General features: G+C 48.6%; 1 protein-coding gene and 1 long non-coding RNA gene across 5 annotated transcripts; one reads left to right on the forward strand and one right to left on the reverse strand.

Annotated features, from left to right (window-relative positions):
• Window positions 1-1,029: 1,029 nt before the first annotated feature.
• LOC135282084 (DEP domain-containing mTOR-interacting protein-like) lies at window positions 1,030-17,411 on the reverse strand. Of its 4 annotated transcripts, none has more exons than XM_064391583.1 (9): window positions 17,259-17,411; window positions 10,811-10,989; window positions 7,170-7,293; window positions 5,790-5,968; window positions 5,025-5,210; window positions 4,533-4,673; window positions 4,170-4,240; window positions 2,438-2,542; window positions 1,030-1,308 (listed from the first exon to the last, which is right to left on the reverse strand). In XM_064391583.1, exons 1-9 carry the CDS (start codon window positions 17,339-17,341, stop codon window positions 1,183-1,185), a joined length of 1,194 nt encoding a protein of 397 aa, XP_064247653.1. In that variant the 5' UTR covers window positions 17,342-17,411; the 3' UTR covers window positions 1,030-1,182. The 4 variants fall into 4 exon arrangements, with proteins under 4 accessions (XP_064247653.1, XP_064247652.1, XP_064247655.1 ...); XM_064391582.1 differs by having other exon boundaries at window positions 17,233-17,411; XM_064391585.1 differs by lacking the exon at window positions 5,790-5,968 and having other exon boundaries at window positions 5,025-5,182; window positions 17,233-17,411.
• Window positions 17,412-17,464: 53 nt separating this feature from the next.
• LOC135282091 (uncharacterized) lies at window positions 17,465-18,454 on the forward strand. Its single transcript, XR_010348426.1, has 2 exons — window positions 17,465-17,636; window positions 17,745-18,454. It is a non-coding gene; the product is annotated as an uncharacterized LOC135282091 (long non-coding RNA).
• Window positions 18,455-24,644: the final 6,190 nt, after the last annotated feature.

A 24,644-nucleotide genomic window follows, 5' to 3' on the forward strand; every position in this document is an offset into this window, starting at 1 on the left:
CCAAGGGAAAAAAGGCAGCCAGCAGTAGGGAAATACCTGATGCACAGCTGACACCAGACTCTCCAAGAAAGTCAACCCCATTTTAACACAAATCTAAATTACTATCTTTGGCCTTTATGGGGTGTTTTTAAGGCTTGGTTTGTGGCCAGAGGAGCTGCACTGAGGACCCTGCCCTAACCAGGAGTGCTGGCAATCATCCAGCTGTGCACAGCACAGCAGAATAATCACAAACAGGATGCTCTGTGGACTGGAAAGAAGGAAACCTCCCTAATTTCTTGTTATTACCTGTTTTTCTATATTTAGTTCACTTTCAGGGTAGTTTGCAATGAATATTTTGCACTGGCTGCAAATGCAGACATCCTGCAATCAGCAGGGGACAGGGGGCTGGATTTTGGTGGCTTTTACTCATTTTTGTTCCTTCCCAGAGCCACATTCAGACCAGGACACATTTCCTTTTGGGCACTCTTTGGTTTTGGTCCCTCCTTTACCCACTGCTCCCCACTAGGTTGGTATCAGCCCATGATGTTGGGGATCTCTGCCTGCCTCCTTGCTGAGGTGAAGCTGATTAATGAAATGAAGCATTATTAAGGGGTGGGTGCACAAAAAGCACAATCATGGAAGTGTCACCTTTTCAAGAAACAGCTGGGAACAGCAACCAGCCCTGGCTGTGAGCGTGGCTAAGCCAAGAGAGTAGCAGGAGCCTTGGACTTTACAAGGAACACACACTCCTGTATCCATTTCCTTATTTTCTTGACAGAGCCGGGGGCACAGCTTATGGGGCCATCTGGAGAGCACATTGTGTTCTTGAAGAGTGCACAGACAGCTCAGGGCAGCTCAGACAGACTCACTTGGTATCAACTTCTTGCTGCTTACCAGCTTTGCCACCTGCCTCACAGCCTGGCTGGTGAAGGGCTTGCTCTAAGGTGGGCTTCATTAAGTGCTGAATTCTCACACTGGCACTAAAGAGGAGATTCAAGAGCTCAGATACTCTAAGAGCAGGTAGAGACAAATATTTCAAAAAATCCAAGATTTGTCCATTCAAATGTATTTATTTGAAAATACATCAAAATGCCTGGGTAACACATCACAGTGAGTGGTCGAGCTTGGTCCCTCCCCACAGTCCATCCCTGCCAAGAGGAGAGCCCTGCCTTTCCAAAGAGCAGTGGCAAGAGACTCCTTGGCTCACTCAATGGCTTCCATGACTTCCATCACCAGAGTCCGTGGTCCTGTCATGATGAGGCTGCTGATGGTCTGATAGTCCAGGTGCAGAACATACATCCCATTCACTGAGAACACAAACTGGCACACCTGCAAGAGAGGAGGCACAGCTCACCCCCAGCCCCTCAGCCCCCCCTGCCCAGCACCTCCTCAACCAGGGGCTGAGATGCAAATAGCTCGTGTTAAAGTCCTGGAAACCTCAAGCATCACCACCCTGTAGCTACACCAATAATCACAGTGCTGCAACCACTGTGTCATAAAAATGGGACCGAGGGGATTTGGGCTGTGAGCTAGCAGAGGAAAAAAAGACTCATTTATGAGCAGGGGCTCATTTCACAGATGGAAATGAAACACAATATTAACATCCAGCAATTTGGTAGCAAATGAGATTAGGTAAGTAGAAATTAACTGGGCTCTTGAGTAAATGAAACAAATTCATCCATCCCCTTCCAATCCTGCCTGAAGCAAACAGGGAGTCACACTCTGCCTCTGAAAAATCCCATTGTTTCAAATATTCATTTGACTTTAGACTTGTATCAGCTTTTAGAAATTACTGCCTCGCTGCTGGGGTTTCTGTAAGGAACTGGGAAAGTCAACACTTTCATTCATGCCTAAGACTGCACACCAAACTCACATGCCTGGGCCTAAAGTGAGTTTCAAGCTCTGAGTTAATTTCTCCTGAGCTGTAAATACTGGAACTTACTTGATGAATCAAATTAAGGCATCAATTTGATATTATTGGAAAACAGCTTAATGGAGAAGTCCATTGCTAATAGCAGGGAAACAAAATGCTCAGGAGCTGAGCATTCTAGGAACTGTGATTCAGGACAAAGCTCTGCTCCTTCCCTGCCTCCCTGGGGTTATATAAAGTCACTGGAACTGAACTGGGAATTCTCTGCTTTGTTTTTAGTAGCTCAAACCATTTTGACAGTTCCAAGGTCTGGCACAGGGATGGTTTACTTCTGACAGAGTTTTTTGAGTTTCAGCTGCCCACAGCCCCTGTGCTGCCCTGGAAAAGGCAAATCCTGCACTCTGCCAGCACACACAGGGCACTCTGCTGCAGAGAACATCCCTCCCTCCATCTCTCCCAGAGCTCCACGTGCCCATTCCATCAGTCTGATCCCCAGGGCAGGAGGTGGGAATATCCTGGAGGATGTGTTCAGCCCAAAAAGCTCGAACAGGACACAAATCCTGTTTATTCTCCACGAGTAGGAAGTACCTTCATCCCTGCAGCAGCAGCAGGTCCTCCTGGATCCACTGCCTGGATGTGGCAAGGTCTTCCCCCTCGAACCACAAACCCCCAGCCCACTGCATCCCCCACAATCTGCAAGGAAAACAAAAGGGATTTAAAAACCAAGGAATGGGCTGGAGAGAGGAGATGCAACAGCTCCTAGAGAGACAGAGAGCTCATGATCCTAGCCTGTATGGGCAGGAGAGAAAAGGCCGTGCACCAAGTGAGATGCAGAAGTGATTAACTGCTCCCTGCAAAGCTACAAAGCTAATTTCTGATTAATTTCCAGCCTGTGCAGGAAGGAGAATCACAGGCAGCATCAAGCTGAAATGCAAGGCATGCTCCTCGAGCATGCTTGAGAACATTCCCAGGGCACACACATGTGCTGTGCCTTTTCCTTGGCACAGCAGAGCATTTCCTGGGTGGAAGGGGCTGCTCTTGCCTTGCCACTCTGGTGTCAGCCTGCAGAGCAGTTTGCTGTGGTACCGCGGCCCTCTGAAGTGCCCAAAAGAGAAAAGGAATTCCCAAGGCACTTTGCACATGGCCCGTATAAATAAATAACAGCAACTGCAGAGCTAAGCAGGAGGAAATGAGCCATGAAAGGCCCAGGCTGGCAGAGTTGAAGGGCAGGGCAAGAGCGTCCAGGAGGAGAATGAACAGCACTCCTCAGATGTGCCGTGCCAATCACCAGCCTGGTTTTTCTTGCTCCTTCCCACCACTTTGTACAGCACACTTAATTTGGGAACCTGATCCACATTTCCTGGTGCCAAAGCAGCATGGCAAGGCAGCCCTCACGCTTCCTGCACTGATCTCTGTGAGACTGCCCCTTTCAGAGGTGGGCAGTGGAGGGGTGAGACACAAAAATAGCCAAGTGCAATAGGATCCACAGGGCAGGAGCTGCCTTGCAGCATTTCCACCCACCAGTGGACTTGACCAGTCCTACAGCTTTAGAAAGAGTTTAAAAAACAAAAGCCCCAAACTTGAGATGTCTGCAGCATCCTGGAGATTTGTCCATGCAGAAAGTCCAACATAAAGAAGGCAAGAGTGGCCCTTGGATGTTCCCCCCACCCAGTGCAGCTCCATCAGAGGCTGATGGATCAAATCAACACCCCTGATCTGCAGAGGGACCTGAAAGATGCATAAACGGTGTGACAGAGGGTGAGTGCCACAGTCCCAAGTGTCACAAGACTTACTGATTCTACAACCTGCATGGAGCTGGTTGGAACAGAAACCAGAGAATATTAGGATGGGTTGCATTGGAAAGGACCTTAAAGATCACCATGTTCCACCATGTCCTGCCATGAGCAGGGACACCTTCCACATCCCAGGTTGCTCCAAACCCCATCCAACCTGACCTTGGAGACTTCCAGGGATGCAGGGGCAGCCACAGCTTCTCTGGGCACTCTGTGCCAGGGCCTGATCAATGGCAAAAAAACTCCAAAATGGGATATTTTTTTCTGGCCAGAAAACACTTTTTTTTTCCCCTGATCTACCTCATGGATATGCATTAAGCTCTCAGAGGGGCTGAGCACATTTCCACTCACAAGAAAGTGTAAAGACATTGACCCCTAGAGAGTCACCAACAAAAAGCCACGATGATGTGACAAGCAGTCAAAGCTTTAGCACAGAGAGGTCAGAGCAGCCAACAGAAAACCACCAAAAAGCAGGCAGGGAGCTGGGTGCTGCTGGATTAGCAATGCCACTCCCAATGGTCACTCACAGTCAGCGTTTTCTTGACATAGGGGGTCCCAGGGGACAGCAGCTCCTCAGTGGTGACAGGTCTCTTTAACACTAGAGCAGAAGGTGACAGATTCCATCAGAATCAAGGGGTTTGTACAGGAAAGTGCATAACAAGGCAGCCTGGGGATCACCCTGGGCTGGAAAACAGATGTTAGAACCACAGTTCCTGCACACAAAAACCTTCGTGTTCATCTCAGGGGTGTTCCAAACACAAGCACAACTTTTCAAATCAAGATGCAGAGGTGAGGCTGAGGGGTTTGATGGGTTTGGGGCTGGGCTTGAGCCCGTGCCCTGCAGGAGTAGATGTCTCCCATATAACAACAGACAATGCAGAAGCCCAGACCTGATTTAGGGTTGCACTCAGGCACAGGAGGGAATACCAAGGTAGGAGGAGCACTGAAGTAGGTGTTGGAGTTTCCAGAGAGGGAAGTGATGCTGCTCCTTCGAACTGCTGAGACAACTTTGATCTCCTTGTTGGTCTGCACTGAAAGAGGCACATAAAAAAATTTCTGTGTAAAAACAGACTAGTTTAAAATAACAAACTTCCCCCCAAGCCTGACCTACACTTGAAAGGTGTGTGTGCACAGAAGTATTTGAGCTTAGAAAGAGTCAAACCAGCTTCAAAGAAAGATCAAGAGCTGATCTGATGCTGAGTTATTTTCCTGGGACAGGGGGCTGTGCTAGAGACTGTCAGTGCATTGTGACACCCACCACAAACCAGTGGGATGGGTGTTCACCTCATGGGGTGCCCAGAGGAACCCCTCAAACTCTGCCGGAGCGACACCCTCATCCCCGGACACTCGGATAACTAATCCTTGCTTTCACATCCCGTTACCAGAGAGGAAGCTGGTGTTGCCTGGCTCTGGGTTGAGCTTGCGGAGGCAGAAGGGGCTGTCAGGGCTCTCGGAGAGGGCACGGGAGGAGTTCTCATTGAGCAGCTCCGTCAGGCGCCGGCGCCGGCGGAAGTTGATCCAGAAGTGGTAGAGGATGTCACTGTCAAAGAAGTGATGCCGATTGGAGACTAGGAGAGAACAGGGCAGGAGGGAGAGGCTGAGGGGGTGGAAAAAGAAATAACAAATATCCTGAGGGACCCTCATGAATTGTTTTTAATGCCCCTGTGCCCTACTGCAGCTTTTCTGCCTGCAGGGAGGGAGGAAGAGCAGGGCCACCCCCCTAGAGGTGCCATCTGCCAGGGGGGCACTCACTGGCACAGCCCTCCACCTGCCCTTGTCCCAAGACACTCAGAGGACTCCCTGCCTTCCGAATTGGAAGTTTAATTATAGCAGATGGATATGATCTCCAGCCAAGACGAGCTAAACATGACATCCTCACGCCCCAGCCCTCCAAACCCAGGGGTGCAGCCCAGCCCTGTGGCCGCAGGCTTTGAAGAGCTGAAGAGCAAGAGCTCAGATTTCATCTCAAAGCCCTTGCGGATGGTAAAGATTGCTCCAGTTTCAAAGGTCACCAGCTCCAAACATAGAATTCAAAGGCTCCATTGCCATCTCCAAGTGGGCACTTGACCAGCACTTGTTGCTTGGCATGAATGGGGGTTTGTTCCTCCCCAGCCACGCTCATCCCTCGCTTCCCAGCCCTGGCTCACCATGCTGAATGATCCCGTGCTCCAGCAGTGCCCGGCCCAGCTCCACTGCTTCCTGCCTGTTCTCCACCTCTCCCTCCTGAACCAGCCAGTCGATCATCTCAGAGCCCAGGAAAGTCCTCTGGTACTTCACCGAGTTCTCCTCCCTCACCTTCAGGATTGACTCTTCCACGCTCACCAGCCTGGCACAGAGGTGGGACAAGGCTCCCGTGATGCCAAACATCCCTGCCAGTCCCAGGGGATCCCAGCCGGGTGAAGCAAGGCTGAGGGAAGCGGGCAAAGCATTGCAGCCAGAACATTCCTGCCGGGGAGCAGCGGGCAGGGAGGGAGGAACGCGGAGCTGCAGTCGGGCACCTTTGTAAATCTCCAGCAAAACCGGGCGGGCTGTGAGCTCGGCTAAAGACCGCAGGGGAAGCCAAGCGAGAGACTGAGTGTGGGTAACACACGGCAGGCAGTGCCAATGCCAGGACAAGGTGGGTTTCGGTCAGCAGGCAGCGTGTGAGAGCGAAATCCAGCGTCTCCACGAGAGGGTGCAGCCGGCTCAGCCATCGGGGCCGGGATGCTCTCCCCATCCCACGGGCACGGATCGAGAGCAAAGCGCAAGGGATGCGCATCTGGCACAGGGGCAGGGACACGCCCAAAATCACACCCGGCCGGATGGAGGACTGTCCTTCGGGGCCGGTTTGTGACTCGCTGCCAGAGGGGGAGGATGTGAAGCTGTGAAGAGGCTGTTAAAGGAACCTGGTCCAGAGGGTGGGCTGGGGTTAAACTCTGGAAAGATGGCTTGGATTTAGAACGAGAAACAATCGACACAACGAAAATGAAACACTTGGGAGTGGAAGGAGTTTTCTCTACTCTCTGGCAATAACCTTTTCCATTACAATTTTGCAAATTAGGCTAAGAAATAGCCTAATTTAGGCCATGAATAGCCTACATAGGCTAATAGGCTAAGAAAGGGGCATGCACCCAGGCCCACGAAGGTCCTGAAAGTCCCATGCCTTGCTGATTTTGGTGGGACACAAGTCCTAACACAGCTGGTGGAAGCTGCTCACACAAGGAGGCTGGGAAAGTGCTGGGAATGGCCACTGGATGTGCTCATCCCAGGAGCACTCAGACTGCCCTTGCCTGCAGCAGATCCCAGACCCTGCACGTGGGCTGGAGCCCTTGGAAGCATCCACGAGTCCATAGTAAAACTCCACTCCCATGCCCTGGTTGTCCTGCAGCTGTGACAGGGGCTCAGGACGCAGCATTTCCCAGCGGGACAGCAGGGAGTGCAGAGAAGGGAAAGCAGAGCCGGCAGGAGCTGGGGCTCCCAGCTGCAGGGCACCAGCAGCCAGCACAGCCAGCAGGGCACAGCCCCAGGGCCAGGGAGGACTCACGTACTTCTCATAGAGGCTCTGCCCTCGCAGGAACACCTTCACGTCCTTGCTGAGGGGGAAGGTCCCGTCGTCCTTGCGGAAGCGGTAGAGCAGCTTGGCATCCTTGTAGTCCGAGTGCTCGTCACAGACTGGAGGGACACAGGGCAGGGATGTCAGGGACACGCAGGGCTCACCTCAGCAGGGTGGTGTGTCCAAGCTAAAAGCTGTGAGGGCTTCGTGCCATGTCCCTCCCATGTGTCCCATGGAATAATCGGCATCCGAGCCCTCAGTCCCCAAAAATTACCTGCCCGTGAACACCTGAAGCTCATGCTGCTGGGAGAGGTCAATCCCAAAGTACAGACCTTGGCAAAGCTGGAGTTGGGGGCTGCATTGTGTTCCAGACACTAAAATATTCATTAGAAAAAGCAGGACTTTTTTTTTTTTTTCATTTAAGTGTTAATGTTTTGATTTAGACTGAAAGAGGATGAACAGAATTGCCTCAATCAAGTTTTTTTTAAAAGCTACAGCCACATGTAAGCAGACTTAGAGGACAGAGGTAAAAAATCCACACTGCGCTCAAACCCCCATATCTGTCTATCAAAAATACTCACAAGCTAAAAACAATGACACAAACTTTTCCACATCATTTTATGCCAGCCCTGCCCAATTCATGTGCATGGCAAACTGACCTCAAGACAAAATTTCCTTCAAAGCCAGGGGCAATACAACTGGAATAATTAAATCTGTATTAAAAGCCTCGGATTCAACTTGGGGACTGGCACACACTCTGTAAATGCATGGCTTAATAGTTCATGTAACCTTTAGTAGGTAAATATTTGGGACACCAAATATTTAAATAAATATGTGAGATAAACCTGCCTGAAACAGACTCCTAAACCACAAGTAAAAACAACAACAAGACTAAAACAAAGACCAAAAATCCCAACCCAAAAATCATAGTTCAGCTCTTAAAAGTCAGCCTGCCTTCAGCTGCACCCATCTGAAGCAAGAAGAAGAAATTTAAGTGGTAAGAAAAAAAGCCCAAACAACAAAAAACAACAAAAACTAGAATAAAGGATATGCCTGGAAAGCAAAGAAAATTAGTCAACGAGAAAAAGAAAAACCGCAAATGTTTCCTCACTGAAGTAGCATCATCCACTGGAGTGAAATTCAAAAGATTCAAAATATTTCTTGCGAAAATTTTAACTCCTTTTCATCCTTCCAAGCAGACTAGCAAAACCACATTCCCCTTCAGGTGAGCAGCAAAATGCCAAAACCTGTCAGATTATCTCGGGTTCATCGTTCCTGCAGAGCAGAGCAGCTGTCTCAGATGCAATCAGGGCTCCAAAGCCTGTGACTCACCAAGCACGAGGGCAGTATTGAGAAAGTTGTCTTAACAACCTTTATTTTAAGTGAAAGTTTGCAGCCTCATAATTCCAAGGAACAATAATTCCAAAGCCATTGCAACCAGGAATAGAACATGAAATCCTACAGGACTGTGTCCATAGAAAACCAAAGCAATTTTTCTATTTAAAGACCAATTTCAGTGTGTTTCCAGTGTGTAACAGAACCAAAGCTCAAAGAACAGCAGACAATTAAGAGGCAGCACAATGATCTTCATGAGATAATTATCTGGATGCCAGGGGAGAAGAGGGCAAACAGTTCAGCCAGACAATTGCCAAGCACCAGTGCTCTTTCCACAGGACTAACAAAATTAATGGGCACAAGGCAAGCCGGAAAGTCAACTTCTGTGTCCTGCCAGGAATTGTCACAGGAGCAGGAGGGACATGTCTCAATATGCAATCAAAACAGTGCTGGTACCCAGTGCTGCACAGGTTTAATTAACTAATGGATTTATTTGAAACTGTCAGCTGGAGTGATGGAAAAAGAATCAGGTGTAAGTGTTAATGGTTAACTGAGAACTCCCTGCTTCAGCTTTTTGTGATAAAGCCCAGCAGCAGTTTATTTTAATTCAAGTCAGTTTAATGTAAAGGGCATTACCCTCAACAAGGAGCAGATGGCAACAGGGAGTGTTTGCATTGCAGTGGTCAAAGGCAGCTATTTTTGGACCCCAGAGAGGAGGGGGGAGGAGAGGGTTTGGTTTGGTGTGGTCATCATCTGCTTCTGTCTCCTCAGCTACATCCTCGTGTGGCAAAGCAGCACCCAGCTCCAGGCAGCCCCAGCTGCTGCCCCAGAGCCCTGGGAGCAGGAGAGCTCAGCCACAGCCCTTCCCTCCCATGGCAGAGGGTTCCAGGGCTGTTTGACACTCTGGGGGTTTTGTTCCTGGCTGGGCCTGAAAACCACATGGACAGGAATTGCTTTTTGCCCATCTGAAGCACAACTTGTTTTCTGTTGTTATGTCGGGACCAAGGGCTGGACCTTGCTCTGCAGCACAGAGCTCAGTATGTGACCCGAGTTAATTCAAAACTCCTGAAAGTCCCAAAGAAATTTTTAAAAAGAAAAAAACCTGAGTATTGCTGAGAGCTGGGCTTGAGCATCAAGCTGATTTTCTCCACACTTCCTTTTTTTTTTCTCCTTCCTTTTAAAATTTCTTTTTAATTAGGTTCCACAGACAAGCCGTTGTAATGACAGCACACACTTAAATACCAAGGGAGGCTTTCCTAAAGGATTGCTCCAGCTTCAGCTTCACAGATGTCAGATTAAATTTTCCTTGGAGTGATATGGACCCCACAGCTCTCTTTGTCCCAGCCTGAGGAACTGAGGAGCACTGGGGTCTTATGGTGCAGATGTGAAATGTGCTGTAATTCATCTTGCACTTCTGTGTGACACAGACACGAGCCAGACCAGCTGCTGTACAAACACCCACCTGGGTACAGGAATACAGGTCAGGTGTCACCGAGCTTGCTTTCAAAGAGGAGACACTATAGACATTATTTTACCAGTGCACAGCCCAAGCCCCTTCTCTGGTGGGCAGGGAACTCACAGAATTCACTGAATGACCAGGTTGGAAGAGACCTTCAAGATCACTAAGTCCAACCCAGCCCCAAAACCTCAACTAAACCCAGTGCCACATCCAGGCTTTGTTAAACACATCCAAGGATGGTGACTCCACCACCTCTTCAGGCAGGCCATGCCAGAACTGTATCACTCTTTCTGTAAAAACCTTTTTCCTAATAGCCAACCCTTGGCACAGCTTGAGACTGTGTCCTCTGTTCTGTCAGTGCTGCCTGGAGAAAGAGACCAACCCCCACCTGACCACAGCCACCTTTCAGGAGTTATAGAGGGTGATAAGGTCACCTCTGAGTCTCCTTTTCTCCAGGGTAACCAACCCCAGCTCCCTCAGTGGTTCCTCACAGGGTAGATGTTCCAAGCCCATTTCCAGCCTTGTTGCCTCCTCTGGACATGCTCCAGAGTCTCAACATCCTTCCCAAACTGAGGGCCTGGAACTGGGCACAGCACTTGAGGCGTGCCCTCACCAGCATCAAGCATCTGGCAAATCCCCCAAAACAACACAGCTTCACACCAACCCAGCTTCACACCAACCCAGCTTCACACCGACCCAGCCCCATCCTGCCTTTCCCAGCCTCTCCAGGAGCCCTCACCCACGGCAGGGCGGCACTCAGGGACTCCTGCGTGCCGGGCTGAGTGGCACCCAGGGTGAGCAGACACACAGCCCGCCCCGGGGGCAGCAGGAGCCCCACACACCGTGGTGGATGATGTAGTGGTCCATCAGCTTCTGCATGAGGCGGATGGCGGTCTCGCGGTCGGGCGCTTCCTTGTGCTCGATCAGCCAGTCCGTGAGCTCCTTGGCCACGAAGCAGTTGGGGTACGTGCGCAGGTGGAACCGCCGGTCCTTGATCAGCTTCCCGTCGTGGAGACGAAGCCTGGGGGGAAAGGCAGCCACTGAGCACAGCTGGGCTCGCACGGGAGCTTGGGTCTGATGCCCGGATCTGTCCAGCCTGGAGAGAGCAGCCTGGGCGTGGTGGGGTTGGTGCCAAGCAGCCAGGGACTGATCAATTCAGCCAAACCCCCTGGCGCTGCCAGGCTGCACCAGCCAATCCCAGGGAGCCTCCCCACCATCCCCTTCTCCCCTCCTGCCACCACTCAGCAGATGTAGTCTGACCCATACTTGTCTTCTCATTCTAAACAAGCCTCTAAAAAACCATAGCAGCCAACCAAAGAGGGTGAAGAGGGGACAAAACTCAGAAAATAAAAAGTACATGTATTCGTATGTACAAATAGCACATTTGTGTTTGTGTATGTCTCTTGGCATGGTTCTGTGTCTAGTTCTTCCCCATGGCCACAAAAGCAGGAATAAAGCTGCCCCCAGGACAGAGCCTCGCTCATAACTCCAGGTGGGAGCAGTAACAGGAGCCCTCCTTTCTCCTGTCCAAGCAAAGAGTGCCAGGTGGATGCCAGCACTGCCTAATCCCTGTGCCCACCAACCCACAGCAGCAGTGGACAACAGTCCTGGCATTTTCTGGGTCCAGCTGGGATTGATTTGGACAGAGTTTACCCAGAAACAACCCTCCTACCCTAACAGCCCTGATGTTATGGCTGGTCTGCAGCTCCCATGGAAAGGTAGATGGGGGAAGGTTACTCAGGTGAGCACAGCTTTGACTTTCAAAAGGACCTTAACAACTGAGTGAGCCACAAGGCACAGAGTTCCTCTGTGCTCCAGCCAAAGCCAGCCCTCTTTGGCAGCAGATCTGTCCAGGGGCCAAACCTTTGCCCTGTAGCCATGACTGTTCCCAAAACACCCATGCTGGAAAATGTCCAGTGTGTGCAGCAGGCTCTGAGGGGAGATATTAATTAAACATCTCTGTAACTCCAGGATGGTTTTTTTTCAAATTATTCATCGCAATTCCCAGTTTTGCCCTGGGCCAGTGAATTTTACTAGGGCATTAAACACTGCAGCCTTTTGTTATTTCATGCCTCAAGTTCTTTTGTTCTTTTTTGGAAAAGTTATGCCTGTTGGACAACACTTTTAGGTACGTCACAAGAAGTTTGAATACCCTAAAAACCTCTCAGCTAATAATGGATCATCCTGTATTGCAACATTTATAAATACTAAGTTCCTAAAATTTTTACCATCAAATATTTTGTTAGAAGAATCATTAGTAATTGATTGTTGCAATTAATACTGAGAAGTTTTCAGACCTTCCTGCTAATTAAAACACTAAACTAAAGATTCATGCAGAACCAGCTCCTGGCCGTGCCTTGCACAGACCTCCCTCAAATCCTGAGGTCCATATCCAGCATTTCATTCTTTACCTGGAAGGTTGATTCCCACATGTGCCCAGCACTCATTCTGCAGATGGGTTTTACCCAGAAAGAACACTCCACAGACAGCTGCCTTGCTATTTTTAGAGTTTTTGTCTTTTTTCTTCCTTTATTTCATGGTCCACTGTCAAAATGCAACCAGACACAGTCAGCAGTGACTGCAAACAGAGGATCCCTGCCCATGGAGGAAGACACAGACAATTTCATGTTTTCTCTCCTTCACAATCAAAAAGTGAGAAGGCACTTTAGAAGAGTATTTGGTAAAGATAAGAAATGTTCTAACAGTGCTCTATTGCCACCAAGAGTCTACAGGAGTCTATATACAGAATATATATAGTCTATATATATATATGTGTGTGTGTATATATATATATGTATATATATATATTTTATTTTTTTTTACATTCACACACACCCCCTATACATATAATAATACATAGACCATAATCACAGAAGGCCTGAATAGAAACTGGTTAGGAGAACACTATTTCCCCTATTTTATTCCCTTTATTTGATCATGTTTCACAATACAGAAAAAGAAATTTGCACAGATTTTAAAGGAGATAAATAAAATTTAAAAAGAAAATATTTTTAGGAAGCAAAGCTGCTAAGGACCAAGATTTAAAAATTAAAAAAAATACATTTATTCTGAAAATATTTGACTGGGAGCAACTGCCAGGACAGGAATTAAGTGGTATTTCAGCACCTCTGGAGCAGCATCTTGGGCCTTTAAGGGCTGGTTTAAACTTGTGACGAGTTTTCCCTCTGTCCTGCAGACTCAGGGCAGCGGAAGAGGCTCGACTGGAATGTCCTTGCAGACTTTTCACTTTCCTCTTGTTTACTGTTTCCTGTCAACCCTGAAGAGACAAACTTTGTCCTTCAGCCACAGGATGTAACAGCTCTTGTGTGATGTTATAAAAACAAGGCTGGTGAGACCATGAGTGGGTTCTAATCATGCCTCCAGATAAATCAGATTAAGGAAATATATAATAATATATATATATTATATTATATTATGAGTTTTCTAGATGGCAAAATCCACCCTGTGGACACTTTACTTCTTCAAAAGGAAAAAGAAAAAAAGCAGAATAAGGTCAGGATAAAACACTTGCTGGAACATGAGAATGGGCTCTTATGAAACACTCCTGGCTTGGCAGGCAGAGCCTCCACGTGCGTTTGCTTTGGGGAGGTTGTGTTGGGTAAGCAAATTGTTTCTTTGTCAAGGTCACTACAAAGCCATCATTATTCATTCTGGGTAACCTTGTGGAAAGGGACATCCAAACAGAAGAGGAATAAACTCTCCCTCACCTCCCATGTAAACAAACCTTGAGCATCTCAAATGACAAGGTGGATCTTTCAAGGATATTAATTCTAGTTCACAGTGCCACAGCAGCTAAGCACAAATGAGTGGCCTTGGAAAGATGCACCATCTAAAAGATCTTTTCTGTTCATATCTTCACAGGAACAAACAAACAAACAAAACCACCAAAACAACTAAGCGCTCACTAAAAGGCAGCAACAGCCACAGGAGCATTTCTGCAAAGCAGCTGCTGCTGGAGAGGCACGTTCAGGCAAAAGAGCTGCTGCAAACACTGCACATTTTGCTGAAAATGGGTTCAGCAAAGCCCAGTTTGCATCACCCCCCATATGAAAAGCACCAGGACATCTGGGGACACAGGCTTTGCACACCTGTGACAACCCAAAGTAGTACTGAGGTGTTTCATTTTCCTTGTATTTAAATATAAGTATAGGAAGACTTAAATCTCAGAAAGAAATCCCAGCAAGCACAAGTCCACTTCCCAGTCCTCCCTTTCACCAGTGCTAGAAATTTTATAATTATCTTTTTAAGGTCATTCTGACCATGAAGTCTCATCTTTGAATAATGTTCACTGTTACATCAAGCAGTGCCCCATGATTCCTCAAGGAAGTCATGCTCTCCACAAGAGATCCAAGTCCAACAGAGAACCACCAAACTTCCTGCAGACAAATGACTTTTGGGCAAGAATACAAATTTTGGCACGTTCAGCCACACACCTTTAGTGAGCCAAATTTCCAGAGCATCAAAGTATGAGCACTTTATTTAACAGCACTTCAGTCTGAGTATACAAAAAAACACTCGCCAGCTCTGAAAGTTTTGGACAGTGACAGAAAATGTAATTTTATTCTTTGTAGGAAAAAAGCTTCCTTCACCTCTCACTTTTCCTGTGCAAGATATAAATTTACTGAGTATATTTTATGTTTAGGAGTGATTAATGCAGCTTAGCAGAGCTATTAGAGCCCAGCTGCTTCTCTTGACCATGGGAATACCCAGATGAGAGTGCACCAGGGCTTGTCCATACTTGAGGAACTCTGATTACAGCAGGGTGTGAATGCAAAGCGAGGAAGCTGCTCCAGAGCCTCTCTGTGTAGATAAGCCATTTGTTGCAATTAGAAGTGACTAATTGGGCCTCTCTTACAGAATGCCACCCAGGAATACACAACGCCCAGCAAAACCAATGTGATTTTCATGCAAGTTTATATGTCTGACACAAGAGGAATGACAGCAGACGTGAGGAACGAGCCTGAGCCAGCAGCTCTGTCAGACTCAAGGCCAAAATATCAGTGAAATTTTTATTTTTGTCTTTCTACTGAAGAGAAACTCAAAATACATTTTTTTCCCCCCTTCCTGGGGCAGGCAGCCGCTGAAGCAGAGGGACCCTGGCAGATAGGCAAACCTAAACCCCACTGGCCAATGTCCCACTGATTCCTTCAGGATCCACTTCATTCCCCCAGCCATCCACACGGAGCATTCCTCCAGCCCTCACTTGTGCAGCTATTCCTGGCTGGGAAACACATCCTGACACTGAACAGACTCACCCCTCTGGCCAAACCAAACTCTGAGGCATTTGCAAACTTGCTGGGAAGCCAAAGAACTGTAAAGATGGAGCAAAGGTTTGTTTGATTTAATGTAATAGTGGGGAGGCAGGGCAGGAAGCGGGGAGCAGGGAAAAACAAATGTTTGATGTTTCGTGTGGATACAGCAGCGTTATTTGCTGATGGAGGTTTACTGACTCAGGGCAGCTGCAAGGCTCCTTTCCATGCCTCTGTATTCCACATCTGGGGAAAAGCAGGGGAGGACAACGTGGACATTTTTATCCCTGTCCATCTGCTGTTGTCTGACACATCACCCAGCCTCTCTGCCTCAGTTTCCCTGTTGCTCTCCACTGGCTATCCAGGAAGATCCATGCCACTAACTCCTGACCTGCCAGGCTGTGAGATCCCCAAAACACAAGGGACAAATTCAAACTCTGTGTGTTCTGCCTCACTCAATTCTCCTTCCAGCCAGAGGCTCAGTGGAAGGAGCAGCCCAGCTCCAGGCTGGTGTCCACCTCCTCAGCCTCCTCCCCAGGTTTTACACCAACAGCTCCTTCCCATCCTTGTGCACCTGGAACAGGCTCCTGCCCAGACCAAAGCAGAAGGATGCAATAGTTGTGTGCCCAGCCCCAGCAAAAGGACCCTCCTCTCCCTCACTGTGAACTCTCAGATTCTGGGAGCTCCCAAAACCAGGAAACTTCAAGGCACTGCAACTATGGGAAAAAAAAAAAAAAAAAAAAAAAAAAAAAAAAAAAAAAAAAAAAAAAAAAAAAAAAAGATGGATGTCCCCAAACTACATAAATTTTGGGGTTTTTATTCAACTTTAGCCCAGTGTGCAGTGTAATGGAAAAGTCCTGTTCACAAACAAATTTGCTCTATCCCCTTCTCATGCTTAGAGTCACAATCACCACATGGTCCAGGCTCTGATCTGCTCCTGTCCTGCAAAAGGCGTGGGGAAGCCACATCACCCCCCACATAGGGAACACAGTTTTAACACACAGCTTGTGTATTTTATTTTCTTTCTCAATACCTGACCCCTTCCTTTGGCCCAGGCTATGGGGCTCAACTTAAACCTCAGTCACTCCAGATAAGTTACTGGAAATATAAATATGAATAAATCTACTCTGTCCCTTGGCTGTATGTTTAAGATGGGGCCCCAATTCTTAGCTGGAAATTATCAATCCTTGATATGGTACAAATAATAAAGCTAAAGCTAACAGTGCTCACTAGGAATGCACAAACCTACACCAAGCTAATTTTAGGGATCTGATGATAGCACACTCAGGCTCTGGACTATTTACATTATCAAGGATATATTTCCTATTTTCCACCCACATTTCATAACAAACCAGAACAGCTCCAGATACAAACAAGCAAACTGCTCTAGAGCTAGGAAAGCCCACAGTCAGATGCTTGGAAGCAAGGGGGGGGTTCTGATCCCCACGTTTTCTCAGCCACACATTGCATGGGAGAAAGGATTTCTGTCCTCATAAGAAGAAAACCCTCAGAAGCTGCTGAAGGACTGGGACTACAAACCAGCAGAAGTTCCCAAAAGAGACTTTCAGGAAAGGGAAGATCCAGTTCAGGCACGTGGCACTCGTGGAATGCCCTTCCCAGTCACCCCGAAAGCATCCCCAGAAGCGCTGCTGTCCTCATCCAGCCAGGGTCAGGGACCTTGTGGGGGCTGCCCAGTGCCACCACTTCACTCCCCGTGCTTCGGGGAAGGTGGAACGGGACAAAAAAAATCTGCTGCCATCTAAACTGACCCGTCAGTCCCCTGGTACCTGGGGGTGAAGGGTGGGGGATGCCAGAGAGGAGCAGCAGGACAAGGTAGAACAGAAGAAAAGCTGGCTCAGCACTCTGGTGGGTGAAAGATGGATCAGCAGGCACTGGAGAGGGGCAAGAGCTGGCTCAGGGGTAAAGCTCTGAGCCTGCTGCTAACGGGATTCAGCCCAGAGCCCCGGGGGCAGGAGGACCCCAGGACCTCCTACCTCAGCTGCTCTCCAGCAATCATCACCTCGGCCCTGTAGTGCTGCTCCGTGGCTTTCTTCTTGAGGCTGCTGCCCAGGCTGTCCATGCCGGGCTGCCGGGGCTCCCCATGGGCTGCTCTGCAGGATGCTGCTCCCGGGCCCGGCTCGGGGCAGGTGAGGCACCCGCAGCGCCGGCTCCGCTCCCCGCCCGTCCCTCCTCCCGGCCGGCTCCGGAGGAGGAGCCTGCTGCAAGCCGAGCCCGGCTCCGCCGCTGGCAGCCGGAGTGACCGCGGGCGCCCTGCAGCCCGGGACAGTGTCCCCTCGGCCGGGGGATGGCATCCCGCTATCTCCCAGAGAAGCACTGTGGCCTTTTAGACACTATTCCAAGGATGGACTAACAGGGAAGGATGAAAATAAAGGGATGGGTGAGTTTGGAGAGTCATTTCTTCACTATGTTTGAAAATATGGAGAGCCATTTTTTTAATGAATGTTTGTGATGGTTTAAATTGCAAAGGGTTCTTCTCTTTATGTAGGAACAACCTGTGTCACCACTCACGGGCTGGATGATGAGCCAAAGATGGACAAAGCAGCTCCTTCCTTATGCTGTAACCTTCCTGGGGTTCAAGATGTGCCGTCCCCAAGGCAAGCCGTGTGCCTGTTCCCATCTTCCTCCCTGCGGGCTCCCTGCCTTTGCACAGGGTGGGATGCACACAACACCGTGGCCAGCCCTTGCTAAAGGGGATCAGAGCAGCTTGAGCCCTCCCTCTGTGCAGGAGCCACCAGAGGGGGTGGATGGAGAAGCACGGGCTGTGAATATCCAGATCTGGCACTGGTGAGGCTGGAGCTCTGCTGGTGCCACTGATGCCACCTCTGTCACCTCCAGGCACTGGCACCTGCCTCAGCTCCCACTCATCATTCCCATTATTTGAGGAACTTTCTGCAAGGCCAGAGCTGACCTGAAAGTGATGGTGACCAGCACAGAAAAAGGCAGAGGATGTGGAGAGGGTTAATTACACTCATCACTACTGTCAGGTTCCTGTAAAATCATGCTTCCATCAGTTCAATCAGGAGTGAAAAATACTGCTTGGCAAGGGGACCAAACTTGAAAAACACAAAAGAAACCTACCAAAAGAGAGTGTGGAGAAGATAGGTGCGAGGGCAGGGAAGGAAATTTTATCAGCTAAGGAGGTTCTGCTTCAATTTAAGTCAAATAAAGCATCAATAAACTAAACGCTGTCTTTAATTAGCTCCTCTGTGGCAGTAATTCATCAGCAGGCAGTGAGTTTGCCGTCGTCTCCATCAGCACAGAATTCCAAGCTTACATTCCCCCATTCCATAAATGCTCCTAAATCCACCCCCCTGGGCTGGGGGCTCGGGAAGAGCAGCATAAGGAGCAGGAGACACGGGGCAAAGGCACCACGGTAGCTGGAGGCACGCTGGGTTTCTTCGGGCTCCCTGCTGGTGGAGCAGCAGCGGAGGTGACGAGCGGGGCTGGACAAACCTCGCTGCTGTCCAAGGCAAACAGGAGCAGCGGGATGGGCTGTGCCAACAAGGCTCCTCTGTCCGGGCTCTCCCGGAGCAGCTCCAGCTCTGCCCAGGGCCAGAAAGGCAGAACAGGCTCCCCTTGTGTGCCCAGCCCCGTGCCACGCTCGGGATGGCTCCTGGAGCCCCTCCGGGGTGTCTGAGGCTCTGCTAAAGAGCCTTTGAGGGCTCCCAGGGCAGGCTGGGCTCGTCCCTGCCCTGCTGCAGCATCCTTCGTTCCCAACGTGAGCACAGTGGGGACAGCTCCCCAAATCTGCCCATCCCATTGCTCACGGTGCTGCTTCAACTATGGAGAGACTGCTGCTGTTTTAATAATCACAACTATCTTCAATCATTGGATAATAACTCTCTTCCTTAAAAAAAAATACATTAAAATACTCAGCTCCAATCCTGAGAGTGTTTTACAGTAACAAGGTAAAGGATTTCAGCTTCTGCCAGCTTCTTCCATGAAAAACACAGGAGGAAAAAAGCTTATTTCTCCAGTAAATAACCTTGTAAAATGTGTCCTTTAAATTAGACGTTAATGTTTCTACTTAAGACATGCAAAAAAGGAAGAGAACTATGAAAAATATATTATCTCCCCATCTCAAGCTTGGGGAACATTCAAGGGAGCAGAGTGAGGGCCCAGCAGCCAGGGATATCCAGGGCTGCTGAGGAGGGAGGGAGCTGTGCTTGGAAAGCTGCCTGTGAGGATGACGGGCAGGGGGATGGACTAAAACTTCTCCTGAGAGGACAGAGCACCACTGTAAACCTGCAGCTGTCACACAGGAGGTGACTGGAGTGGCTGTTTCCCCAACAAGGACCAGGGCCAAGCTCATGAAATGAGTCAGCAGCCTTGAGACAAACTCCTTGACAGGAGGGCTTTCCCCTTCAGCTGCATAAACTGTGCAAATTATCAATACTGGATGTTTAGCTTCAAAATCTAAATTAATTTTTAAAAGGATTAGGTAAATTAATGAAGGACAGGTCTTCATATTGAACATGGAAATCCAGGTGATTATTTCTGTTTTCAGTGGTAGAAGCTGCAAGAATGCTTTAGTGGAGAGTTCACTCACAATTTCTTCTCCTCTTTCCCTGATTTCTGCTGCTGGTCCACACCACAGCAAGGATCCAGGCCTGGAAGAACTTCAGCTCTCCATCAGTTCAACACTCTGAATGTCACAACCTCAGGGCTTTTTACACTGACATTTAATGGGAAGAGCACCTCACCAATTCAGGAGAAATAGAATGTTAAACCAAATCTCCGTGCTCACAGCAGGTCTTATTTAACCTCAGCAGTGTCCTTTGCAGATCTGAGCTTTCCCCCAAAGCATTTTGTTCCCTTTCTTGAAGGGAATGTAGGGAATATACCCAGCAAGCTGCTGTTAACTCCATCCTGGAGGTGACAGAATTTCAGCGTTGGGAAAATCAATCCCTAAATATGCCTCCCCCACTCCCCATCTGGGAGGGATTAATTAGATTGAATTAGTTATCAGCTCAATCTACAGATGAAAAGTGCTTTCCACAGCAAGGCTTTGGAGTCCAATCTACAATGAATGTGCAGAGTCTCTCCACCTAGGAATCCCCTCCAGAGGAGCTGCAGTGTCTGAATTTTCTGTTTCAATAGGTTAGGAAGTAGTTTGACTCATTAAGTGTTCAGGAAAGATAGAGGCACCTCTGGGAACAGCCAAATATCTTTGTTTTCAGCTCCCAACTTTGTTACATCAGATAGAAGGTTCAGCACCCTTTGATTTTTTTGTTTCCTTCTTTTTTGCTAGCAGGGCTGAGGAAAAGACAGGAAGAAATCAGATGAGTTTGTTTTGGAAAGCTGTAAAAAGATAACAAAACTGTTTGTAAGTCTTGCCAGGAGTGAGCACAGAGGACACCAGGAGCTGTCACAGCCGTCCTTTCACTGGCTGCAGAGCTTGCCTTGCCCTTTGCCTAAATTTTGTCCTCACAATGGAAATTCAGGCCTGTATTTGAAGCAGAGAGCTGGAGAAATCTCCCGTGCAGGGGAGCAGAGTCTGGCGAGATCAGATGCAGATTTTTCCTGCTCTGAGCTGGCACATCTGATGCCAGCAGGCTGCAGCTGGCAGCCAGCCAGTGCTGCTCGCCCCACTCACCAAATTTGATTTTGCTTGAACAACAAAACAAACAAAAAAAACCTAAAAAACTTTAAAAGGATTTCACTGCCAACATCAACAAATAAAGTCCCTGATTTGATTTGATAAAGTCCCTTCCCCAGGCCAGCTGCCAGCTGTCCTTGCCGGAGAGCATTTCCCTGGGGGCAAGTCCTTGTCCCCAGCAAGGTGTGCTCACCTGGGCAGGAGCCCGGAGCTGGGCTGGCAGCAGAGTGCCCAGCATTGTTTGGGAGCCAGGCCCTCCTGCTGCTTTGGGAAAAGTTGTTTCTATTCCAGTAAAGGTCACAGGCCACCCCCGGGGCTATTTGTGCTTAACTCATTGGTGCCCGGGCCACAGCAAACACCGGAGGCCGCCTGGCATCAACCCCCTCCCCTTGGAGCAGCACATCAGGAATTCTGGGGGCATCTTGCACTGAGGTTCCTCATCCACAGCAGCCAGGGAATGCTCCTGTAGCCAGTAAAGCCAGCCTGAGGTTGCTGGGCACCAGGGAAGCACATTGCACCCTGGAGAATCCTGCACTCCTGGGCTGGAGGCTGAGAGTGGACAGCATGTTCTCAGAGAAAAGTGGAAGATTTATTTCCATCTAGTGGCAGAAAACGAGCACAGTATTCAGCAATTTCTCATTACTCAGTTATAAATCTGAGCTGGAGCTCTCCTGTCATTGAGCGTCCTTCATTTTGTTCCAGAAAAAAAAAAAAATTGGGATGTTTGAGCAATATGTTGTATATTTCCACAGAAAAGACAGGCTGCTAACCCCAAGTAATTAAATGCAAGACAAAATAATTTGGTTGGCTTCAAAGTAATAAATAGGGGGATCTTCGTTGACCTTAAAATTGTAAACAAATACAGCTCAGTCCTGGTTCTCCAGCACTACAAGGAATAAAACTTCAGCTTGGAAAACAAACAAACAAAGAAACAACACTGAAAAATTAAATTCTCCCATGATTGCATTGCTTCAGGACCTGCAGCTTCAATGAAAACACCACCAAGTACTCACCTGCTTTATGAACTAATAAAAGTTTTCATTGGGAAAAAAGAAAACCAACAAAGAAAAAAATGACAACAAAAGAAATGCTCTTACACAACAAGACACGGAACTTTGTCACCTCCACTTCCCCATTCCTCAACACCAGAAGAAACAATTCAAACTGTTAATAGCCCTCAACTTTTAGCTCCCATAGCAGAGTGTGGGTGTGAGACTTCAAAGCAGGGCAAAGGAGTTTAATTCCCCCTGCTCACCCTCAGGGTGAGGCTCTTCTGTGTGGTTTTACAGCTCAGGTGTTGCAGACACTGGGACAGGGACACAGAGACTTCCTTGTCCCTGCTCTGGGACATCTCTGGGAGGCACCTCTGCTGCCCCAGCTCCACAGAAACCTCTCAGGACTCAAGGAGGTCTTTTCCAGTCCAAATGATTCTATGATTCAGGGAGCTGCAGGCTGCAGAGCAGCACTCAGAGCTCCCCAGCATGGTCTGGGCACCCTAAGCTGGGTCAGGACCATGCCATGGCCGAATCTAGACCCACATTTCTCTCAGGCTTCAGAGGTGGGAAAGTCTCCAGGCTCCTGCTGTGATGGGAATGTGCTGATTGCGTTACAATTAGCCTGGACTGAACACAGCCAAAGGAGCCACTCCTGGCAGGGGAACTGTAATCCTATCATGGTCCATTAAAAAGAGCTCTTGGCTATTACCAGCCTGTGTGGGGAGCAGTGAGACAGCCCTGTCCCAGCTCTGCACTGCCAGTCTGCTCTTCCTCCTCATAAAGAAAGAGCTTACAGTAGTCTAACAGCAAGGGCCAGGATACCAGGGATCACAAAAAGCTCAGATATTTGGTATTTGTTACAGCCCAAGCTTTAAACTGCCTCCATCCAGCCTGGTGCACCCTGGCAGTGAGATGGGAGCTGGAATCCCAAGGCTGTAAATAAAAACAAAGGAGTACCTGTGTGGGGTTGCAGGACAGGAATTTGCCCCCTGTTGGCTTAATGCAGCATGAAAGTCCCAGGCAGAGGACAGGATGGGGCTGTGGGTAACAGATCCATGAGCAGGAACACATTTCCAACCCTGCATCCAGTTATCCAAACCTCACACTAGGTTCCCTCAGAGCCAGTGACACAATCTACTCTGAGGAAGGAAGGTGAAGTGACAAGCAAAGATCTGAAAGGAGCATCTTCACAGAATCATAAAATTACTTCTGGGTGGAAAGGACCTTCAGGGTCATCTAGTTCCAGCCCCTGCTCTGTGGACAGGGACCCTTCACTGGATCAGCATCATCAGTGTGAGCTGGTGTTGCCCCAGTCCCTCCTCAAGCCCAGTGCAAGATAGGGTTTGGGTGGCCTTTAGCAGATGGTAAAAGCCCTTCACAGCCAGCATCAGAGAGAGGACAGTCATTTAACAGATGTGGGAATGGGGGAGTTTGTCCTGCAGAGGTTTAGTTTGACAAGCTGGGATCTCACCAGCAGCCTAGATTACACAAGGAGTATTTATTCCACTTCTCTGCTATGCCTTGTGCTCCCTCCCAAGGTCTGGGACCAGCTCAGAGACACACCTTGGTGTGGGTAAGAAGCTTAAGGGAGTTGCAGCCTCAGCTTCAGATTCTATCTCTTCTTGCCAGCCCTGCAGTAACACTGGGCAGCTTGACCTGCCTGGTGAAGCCCTGTCTGGGCAGACTAGGTTTGTAATTCAAGTGCAGTGCATTGAGCTGCTCCCCAAAAGTGACACCTGATGGCTGGAGTCAATAGGCAATTTGTGAACACAGAATTAAAATAGCAATTCCCTCTTGAATGGTATCAAGCTTCAGTGTAACAACAACACACAGAAGATGTTCTGTAAGGAGGAAAATTCCTAGTTTGACCTTGATTACAACAGCCTTTATATAGGCTGGCACATCAATTTACATATATTAACCATCCGTGGCAGCAGAGTAGGGAAAAATTGTATATACAAATGGTTTTTGCCCTAGGTAGTAAAACACCATTCCATTGAAGGCGAGATGAGCAACCCAGTGCAGAACTGCTGATACCATGCACTTCTCAATCAGAAGTGGTGAATTTTTTTCATAAAAGACACACTCCAGCCTTTCTGCCTTTCCTGGCAGAAGCTGATTCATCTATTGTAAAATTTACCAGCCTCAGCAATGCTGAGCAGCCTCTCCAAGGGAGCACACTTTGGCAGGGCTTAGAGGGACAGACAAGAACTGGTTTCCAAAGTGTGCAGAGCTGATAGCACTGGATTTTCCTGCTTGAGCAGCAGACATGATTCTGGTGAGGTACAACATGACTGTTCTTGGCAGTCCTTGCAGCCAGCCCTGCCAGAGACTCGGTCTCTCCCACTTGTTCTCAGCAACTGCAAGTACAAGGAGGCTTCTCCTAGGAGATCTTTTCAGTATTTCTTTCATCTCTTCTGTTTTTAGCCAGTTTAAACATTGCCATCAGGGCAGCGTTGGTGAAATTCAGATTGGAGGCAAAGCAGTATTTGAGGATAAAACCAGGATGGTTTCATGTCACCTAAAGCAAACATCAGTGCCTTGCTCAGAGGAGGAGCTGATCTTTCTTTTCCTGCCTTCCTGAGGAGTTGCAGCTCCTTGCTGACAGAGCACAAATGGCTGGAGCTGACACAGCCAGGCAGCCTCTCTTGGCCTCCTGCAAATCAGTGACTGAACAGCCAGGAATGATCACACTGCAGGTCTGTCACAGCTGCAGGGTTTACAGCTTCTCCACAGGACAACACAGCTCCATCTCATTTTTCTCTTGGGACTTTCAGTTTTCACCCCATGG

The sequence above is a fragment of the Passer domesticus genome, chromosome 16 (assembly GCF_036417665.1).
Source record: "Passer domesticus isolate bPasDom1 chromosome 16, bPasDom1.hap1, whole genome shotgun sequence".
In the NCBI taxonomy this organism is placed as follows: Eukaryota; Metazoa; Chordata; class Aves; order Passeriformes; family Passeridae; genus Passer; species Passer domesticus.

Coding starts and splice junctions, on each gene's coding strand:
- LOC135282084 (XM_064391582.1), bottom strand. CDS start 17,318: ATGGACAGCCTGGGCAGCAGCCTCAAGAAGAAAGCCACGGAGCAGCAC. Junction 7,294..10,810: donor CCACTACATCATCCACCACG/GTGTGTGGGGCT, acceptor GTGTCCCTCCAG/TCTGTGACGAGCACTCGGAC. Junction 2,543..4,169: donor ATGTCAAGAAAACGCTGACT/GTGAGTGACCAT, acceptor TTTTCCTTGCAG/ATTGTGGGGGATGCAGTGGG.